We start from the raw sequence: 7,651 nt of genomic DNA, 5'->3' as shown, positions 1-7,651 counted from the left end.
GCCCCGCATCTCCCCGCTCAGCTCAGCTGCACACTGCTCAGCCCCGCACCTCCCCGCACTGCATTGCACTGCACAGCACAGTCCTGCTCAGCCCCGCACCTCCCCACGTTGCCCCGCACCGCTCGGCTCATCTCAGCTCCACACTGCTCACACCTCCCCGCTCCACGCTGCTCAGCCCCGCACCGCACCGCACAGCCCTGCTGTGCCCCCCGCACCGCCTCGCAGAGCCCAGCACCTCTCTGCTCGGCCCCGCACCGCTTAGCCACGCAACCTCCCGCACCACAGAGCCCCGCATCGCTGGGCCCCGCTCAGCCCCGCACCCCCTTGCGCGTCTGCACGGACCGCAGCCGGGCCAGGAGCCCGCTGGCAGCGGCGGAGGGAAAACGCCCCGCATGCGGCTCGGAACCGCCCCCCTCCATCACTGCCGCCCCCCCTCCCCCGTTACGCGGGGCCGCTGGCGCGGGGCCGGACCGGGGGCGCGGGGCTGGGGCGGCCCCGGGGCCGGGCCCGGCCCGTTGTTATGGCACTGGGGGAAACAGCTGTAAACACGCCTTGGCCGGGGCTCCGCGGGAGCGGCTCGGCGGCCCGAGCATCCCCCGGCGGTACGGACCGGTCCCGGGGCTCCGCCGGCCCGGGGGGCTCCGCGGCGTGGGATAACCCCGGACAAGCGACCCCGCGGCCGGTCCCGCTCTTCCAGGCCGGGATGCTCTGGCACTGCTGGGACGGCCCCAGCCCGCCTGACCTCCCGGTGAACCGGCGCTGCGAGCGGGGGCTGCCCCGGGGGCGGGCAGTGCCCGGTGGGGAGGGCTCCCCGCAGCCCCGGGCCCGGTGCGCCTCGACCGCCCTCTGCTCCCCACCCCGTCGCCTCCGGGGCCGCGGTCGGTGGCCCGCCGGTGGCCCCGGGATGCGCCCGGTGATTGACGGCTCTTTGTTTCCTCCTCGCCGGCCCCACCGGCCCCTCCCCCGTGCGCCACCCCGCCCCGCCGCGCTCCGCTCCGCACCGGCGGCACCGGCGGCACCATGGGGGCACCGGGGGGCCTCGCGCTCCTGGCGCTGCTCCTGCTGGGCGCCGCCTCCGCGGCGCGCCCGGGGCTGCAAGGTATAACGGGGGGTCTCGGGGTGGCGGCGGGGCGGCCCCGACGGGGCGGCGGGACGGGCGGCAGTAGCGGGTCGGCGGCAGCAGCAGCAGCAGCCCCTGTCCCGGGGCCGCTGACAGCGGCTCCGCTCGCCCCGGGGGAGCCGGGCAGCGGGGACACGGGGACATTCATCCCCGGGGCGCAGGGCGGCCGCCGGTTCTGATGCCGGCTCGGGGCGGCGGGGGGGGTCCCTCCTCGAGGGCTGACCGCAGAACCGGAGCTCCTCTCGGTCTGCACGGAGCAGGCGGGCACTCATGCAGCAGCGGGACTGAGCTGTCTGCGCTCCCACCCGAACGCCCCGGGGTCCCGGCCGTCTCTCCGGGGTGTCCCGGTCCAGCCGCCCCTCGTTGGTGCTGGGCGCGGGGGATTCCGTGGAGCGGGATGCGGGGGAGCCCCGGCTGCGGGGCGGGCTCGGGGCCGTGACTCCGCCGGTCCCGGCGGTGCGGGGGCTCCGCGGGTCCCTCTCGGCGGCGCGGCCGGTCCTGGAGCGCCACCGCGCGGGGGCGGCCCCGGAGCCCCCGGGGCTTCCCCGGTCCCCCCGGGGAACGGCGGTCCAGCGTCACCCTCAACACCCCCCCCCCACACACACACCGGGAATCCCCGCGGTCAGCGGCCGCCAGCTGCGGCTGCCGGTGCGGAGGCGACCCCGGTGCTCGGCTCCCGCAGTCATTGACCTGCTGCTGGTGAGCGAGGCGCGGCAGATGGCCAGCGTGGCCCACAAGATCCGCATGGAGCTCCTGACCGTCAACGACGTGTACCTCCTGTCCACCTTCCGCCTGCCCCCCAAGCAGGGGGGGACCCTCTTCGGCCTCTACTCCAAGAAGGACAACACGCGGTGGCTCGAGGTCTCGGTCGTGGGGAAGATCAACAAAGGTGCGTGGGTGCCCCATGCGTGGGGATGGGCTGGTCCTGCTCGTGCCCCGGTGCTCTGAGGGAAACAGGATTGAGTTCCTGCCATCCAAGGGGCTCACAGGGAGGAGCAGGGTGTGCCTGCTGGTCCCAGGGTGCTGCCGGTGCTGGCGGGGGGAGCTGACAGCCCTTTCCCGCTCCTCCGCAGTCCTGGTGCGGTACCTGCGGGAGGACAACAAGGTGCACTCGGTCAACCTGCAGCACGCGCACGTGGCGGACGGGCAGAGCCACTCCGTCATCGTGCGCCTCAGCGGGCTGCGCAGGGACATGCTGAGCATGGAGCTCTACGTCGACTGCAAGCAGACGGACTCCAGCGTGGGGCTGCCCGAGCTGTCCGAGATCCCCCTGGCCGAGGTGGAGGCCATCGAGGTGCGCACGGGGCAGAAGGCCTACCAGAGGATGCAGGTGAGTGCTGGGGGGGACCGAGACCCCCACCACCATGCCCTTGGGGATGGGGAGAGTCCCCCCACGCTGACTGCGTCTCCCCACGTACGTCAGGGGTTCGTAGAGTCCATGAAGCTGATCCTGGGGGGGTCTATGAGCCGCGTGGGGGCCCTGAGCGAGTGCCCTTTCCAAGGAGATGAGTCCATTCACAGTGCAGGTAATGGCTCGGCGGGGCTTACAGGGTTACCTGTGCTCCTGCCTCTCCTGGCCCGGGGTGCCCACACAGGTGGGAGCTCCAGCACTGCTCACGTGCTGATCAGGAGTGGCTGTGTGAGGTGATGCTGCCAGGGTGTGAGGGCGGCATTTGGTAACATCTCGTCTCTCTCCTTGCAGTGACGAGCGTGCTGGCCTCCATCCTGGGTGAGTCCCTGCTCTGCTTCCCCCATTCCCCGGCCTGAGGCATTTGGGGCTCCACGGAGGCAGAAACCCTTCCACAGCCTGTCCCAGTGCCCCACACGGGGTGCATCAAAAGGCATGGGTTGTGTTATGGGGACAGGGATCCTGTGTGAACCAGGGAGGAGAAGAGCAGGCTGTTGACTACCTCGTCCTCCCACCTCAGTGCTGGTGGGCAGAGCAGTCCCTGCCCATGGCCCCAGGGGGCTGTGTCTGTCCTGGGATTGACCTTGTCCTTTCTGCTGCCGGCAGGTGAGCAGACCAAGGCACTGGTCACGCAGCTGACCCTCTTCAACCGGGTCCTGACCGAGCTGCGGGAAGACATTAGGGACCAGGTGGGACAGTGGAGGGGTACTAGCCCTCCCCGGGCCAGATTTCCCTAGAGCATGGTGCCAGCACCCCCTGATCCTCCACGCTCTGCTGCCTTGCAGGTGAAGGAGATGTCTCTGATCCGCAACACCATCATGGAGTGCCAGGTCTGCGGTGAGTGCTGGCGAGGCTCTGCCCCCACCTCGGGGCGGGGGGGGAATCAAAGGGCTGCCTTGTCTCACCCCTCACCTGCCTTTCCTCCCCTCTCAGGCTTCCACGAGCACCGGTCCCGCTGCAACCCCAACCCCTGCTTCAGCGGGGTGGACTGCATGGAGACGTACGAGTACCCCGGGTACCGCTGCGGGCCCTGCCCGCCGGGGCTGGAGGGCAATGGCACGCACTGCGCCGACATCGAGGAGGTGGGCACACTGCTGGGGAGACCAGCAGCCCCAGCACTGCCAGGGCAGTGCAGCCAGAGGATGCTTCCTCTCAGGAAAGGCCCTGCTGGGATGACAGCATCCACCCCGATGCTGTGCCCGAGGGTGAAGCTGGTGTCTCTTCCCGCTGCTGCAGTGTGCCCATGCCAACCCCTGCTTCCCTGGCTCCAAGTGCATCAACACGTCCCCAGGGTTCCGCTGCGAGCCTTGTCCCCGTGGCTATCGAGGCAACACGGTCTCTGGTGTGGGGGTGGACTATGCCAAGGCCAGCAAGCAGGTGAGTGAGGTGCCACAGGACTTAGCTGGGTCGCTGTGGGTGCTCCAGACTGCGGGGCAGGGTGGAGGATGCAGTGCCTGCGAGGACAGCACCTTCCCAGGGGGGCAGGAATGGGCAGGGGAAGGCCCCAGGTGAGGGTTTCTCCCCCGCTGCTCGCAGGTTTGCACAGATATCGATGAATGCAACGACGGGAACAACGGGGGCTGCGACCCCAACTCCATCTGCACCAACACGCTGGTGAGCAGCGCTGTCCCGCTCCCTCCCTGGCTCCCGGGGCCACCTGGCTCCCCTCATCCCACTCCTGCCCTCTCTCCCCTCCAGGGCTCCTTCAAGTGTGGTCCCTGCAAGTCGGGCTTTGTGGGGAACCAAACATCGGGCTGCGTCCCCCAAAAGTCCTGCAGCACCGCCACCGCCAACCCCTGCGACGTCAACGGCTTCTGCTTGTTCGAGAGGAACGGGGAGATCTCCTGCGCGGTGAGCGGGGCACAGGGGTGGGAGGGGGTGTGGAGGTTATGGTAGGGACAGCACTGGTCCTGCCAGGGCCCTTCCCAGCCCCTGACCTCTTCTTTCTTCAGTGCAACGTGGGCTGGGCTGGCAACGGCAATGTGTGTGGGCCAGACACGGACCTGGATGGTTACCCGGATGAGCCCCTGCCCTGCATCGACAACAACAAGCACTGCAAGCAGGTGGGCTCCTGGAGGGGGCACAGGGGGTGTGGGGTTGGGGGGGGGCCACAGCAGGGCTGTGCTCCAGACCTCATCTCCTCCCCTTCCCTGCAGGACAACTGCCGCCTGACGCCCAATTCTGGGCAGGAGGATGCCGACAACGATGGCATTGGGGACCAGTGTGATGATGACGCCGATGGCGATGGCGTCAAGAACGTGGAGGTGGCTGCGCTGGTGGCTCTGGGAGGGCTTCTTCTTTTGGCTCAGTCCTGAGTCCCTCAGGATGTTTCTCCTGGGGAGCAGCAGGCTGGTGGCCCAGCATGCTGGAGGCGTCCTCTTACCCTGACCACCGGGGGACTGTGGCCTCTTGCCTGCAAGCCACCGCAGCACCAGCATCCCTGTCCTCTTCCCCACAGGACAACTGCCGGCTCTTTCCCAACAAAGACCAGCAGAACTCGGACACTGACTCCTTCGGGGATGCCTGTGACAACTGCCCCAATGTGCCCAACAACGACCAGCGGGACACGGACAGCAACGGCGAGGGGGACGCTTGCGACAACGACATCGATGGGGACGGTGAGTGGCTATTGGGGTGGCCCGGTTGTGCCAGGAGGGCTGTCCCAGTGGAGTTGGGGGAGGGCATCCACCACCCAGCGCTGTCCTTGCAGGGATTCCCAACATGCTGGATAACTGCCCCAAGGTGCCCAACCCTCTGCAGACGGACCGGGACGAGGACGGTGTTGGGGACGCCTGTGACAGTTGCCCTGAAATGAGCAACCCCACTCAGGTATGGCTGGGACAGGGGGCCTGAGGCAAGTGGGGCCTGGCCCAGTGGGGAGCAGGGGATCCTTCTTGCCCCTGGGGTGTCACTGAACTAGGGCTCTGGTCTCCTCCAGACAGATATGGACAGTGACCTGGTAGGAGACATCTGTGACACCAATGAGGACAGGTGGGGACGGCATTGCCACGGGGTCACCTCCCCGTCCTGTCCTGTCCTGTTCTGTCCCTGGGGGCAGAACTGGTTCAGGACCTGGCAGGGGGGATGACAGAGTCTTAAGGGCTCTTAAGGGATGTAGCGCCAGGTCCCCAGTTTTGGCACTGCTCTGACCTTGTTCTTGCTCCCAGCGACGGGGACGGGCATCAGGACACCAAAGACAACTGCGCCGAGATCCCCAACAGCTCCCAGCTGGACTCGGACAACGATGGGCTGGGGGATGACTGTGACAATGACGATGACAATGATGGCATCCCGGACTACGTGCCACCCGGCCCAGACAACTGCCGCCTCATTCCCAACCCCAACCAGAAGGACTCAGACGGTGAGTGCGTGTTGGGTGAGGGGAGGCAGAGCCACGTGGGCTCGGCCCGGCCCTGACTGGGCACGTGTCCCCAGGGAATGGCGTGGGCGACGTCTGCGAGGAGGACTTCGACAATGACACCGTGGTGGACCAGCTGGACGTGTGCCCCGAGAGCGCCGAGGTGACGCTCACCGACTTCCGCGCCTACCAGACCGTCATCCTCGACCCCGAGGGGGACGCCCAGATCGACCCCAACTGGGTTGTCCTCAACCAGGTGTGGGTGCTGTGCCCCGTGTTTCTGGGGGCTGCGCTGTGGGGTGGGAGCTGAGGGGGTGGGGAGGTCCCCGGAGGTGCTGGGGGTGCCCCTCACCCGGCTGTCGCCCACAGGGCATGGAGATCGTGCAGACCATGAACAGCGACCCGGGCTTGGCTGTGGGTAAGAGATACTCACCCACCCATAGGCCCTGGGGGCAGCCCCCCCTACTCCTGCCCCTCTGCGTGGGGGAGATGAGGGCCGGTTCTTTGCCCTACAGAGGGGTGAAGGGTGGGTGGGCTGGGGAATCCCACAGCGTTTCCCCCCCGTAGGCTACACGGCCTTCAACGGGGTGGACTTCGAGGGCACCTTCCACGTCAACACCGTCACCGACGATGACTACGCCGGCTTCATCTTCAGCTACCAGGACAGCGCCAGCTTCTACGTGGTGATGTGGAAGCAGACAGAGCAGACGTACTGGCAGGCTACCCCTTTCCGTGCTGTGGCTGAGCCAGGGCTGCAGCTCAAGGTGGGTGCTGGCCCCCCACGGGCCAGGTCAGGCCCCCCAACCCCCCCTCCCCTACCAGGTCCCCCCTGACTCTCCCTGTGCCCCCCAGGCAGTGAAGTCCTCGACGGGCCCCGGGGAGCACCTCCGCAACGCGCTGTGGCACACGGGCAACACGCCCGACCACGTCCGCCTGCTCTGGAAGGACCCCCGGAACGTCGGCTGGAGGGACAAGACGTCCTACCGCTGGCAGCTGGCACACAGGCCCCAGGTGGGCTACATCAGGTGAGTGGGGGGGGGCACCGGGGCTGCTGAGGTGGTAGGGGGGATGTGCTCACCACGGGGCAGGGTGGGGGTCCAGCCCTAGAGGGACCGCAGCAGTGGGGGAATGCTGATCACTGGGCGGAAAACAATCCTGGTGTGGTCCAGCCCTGGTGAGGATAATGATGACCATCAGTCAGGGTCCCGCCCTGTGCGACCACCCTAGTGAAAGGGTGCCATGTGGGGAGGGATCCAGCCCCGCGGGACCACCACAGCGGAGGGATGCCGACCGTGGGGAGGGGTCCTGGCCGGTGGGGCCGCGGGAGCGTTTCCCCTTTAAGGCTCCCGCCGGGGCGGCCGCGGCGGGGGGGCTCCGCCGCCGGGCCCTCCGCCCCCCGGGCCCCCGGGGCCATTGTCCCGTCGCCATGGCGACCCCGCCGGCGCCTTTCACATGCAAAGTGCCCGACAAAGGCGGCGGGGCCGGGCCGGGGGCGGCGCGGGGGGCTCCCGCCCGGCCACTGCGGGGGGCCCCGGCCCAGGGGTCCAGCCCGGTCCGGTGCCCCCGGCCCAGCCCCCTGCGGGATGGCCCGGCCCTAGCCCGGTACAGCCATCCCGGATCGGGATATCCTGTAGGGTCCGATGCTGGTCCTGGCGGGGTCCCAGGGGGGTCCTGGCGGGGTCCAGGTGCTGGCCCTGATGGGATCTCGGTGGGATCCCGATGCTGACCCCGGTGGGGTCCCGCTGACCGGTCGGGCCCCATTCCC

The 7,651-nt window shown here is 68.7% G+C and overlaps 1 protein-coding gene across 4 annotated transcripts; it reads left to right on the top strand.

Annotated features, from left to right (window-relative positions):
- Positions 1-227: 227 nt before the first annotated feature.
- Positions 228-6,981, top strand: THBS3 (thrombospondin 3). Of its 4 annotated transcripts, XM_027910978.1 has the most exons (21): positions 228-1,099; positions 1,803-2,009; positions 2,194-2,450; positions 2,544-2,646; positions 2,823-2,849; positions 3,135-3,217; positions 3,314-3,365; positions 3,462-3,610; positions 3,765-3,905; positions 4,065-4,142; positions 4,227-4,379; positions 4,481-4,591; positions 4,685-4,792; positions 4,987-5,146; positions 5,239-5,357; positions 5,467-5,519; positions 5,696-5,889; positions 5,964-6,142; positions 6,256-6,304; positions 6,454-6,650; positions 6,739-6,980. In XM_027910978.1, exons 1-21 carry the CDS (start codon positions 1,021-1,023, stop codon positions 6,913-6,915), a joined length of 2,676 nt encoding a protein of 891 aa, XP_027766779.1. In that variant the 5' UTR covers positions 228-1,020; the 3' UTR covers positions 6,916-6,980. The 4 variants fall into 4 exon arrangements, with proteins under 4 accessions (XP_027766779.1, XP_027766777.1, XP_027766776.1 ...); XM_027910977.1 differs by lacking the exon at positions 228-1,099 and having other exon boundaries at positions 1,757-2,009; positions 6,739-6,979; XM_027910976.1 differs by lacking the exon at positions 228-1,099 and having other exon boundaries at positions 1,735-2,009; positions 3,314-3,610.
- Positions 6,982-7,651: the final 670 nt, after the last annotated feature.

The sequence above is a fragment of the Empidonax traillii genome, unplaced genomic scaffold (assembly GCF_003031625.1).
Source record: "Empidonax traillii isolate 1590-97213 ecotype Southwest subspecies unplaced genomic scaffold, ASM303162v1 scaffold5621:size7651, whole genome shotgun sequence".
NCBI lineage: Eukaryota > Metazoa > Chordata > Aves > Passeriformes > Tyrannidae > Empidonax > Empidonax traillii.
This window is presented reverse-complemented; position numbering and strand designations above follow the sequence as displayed.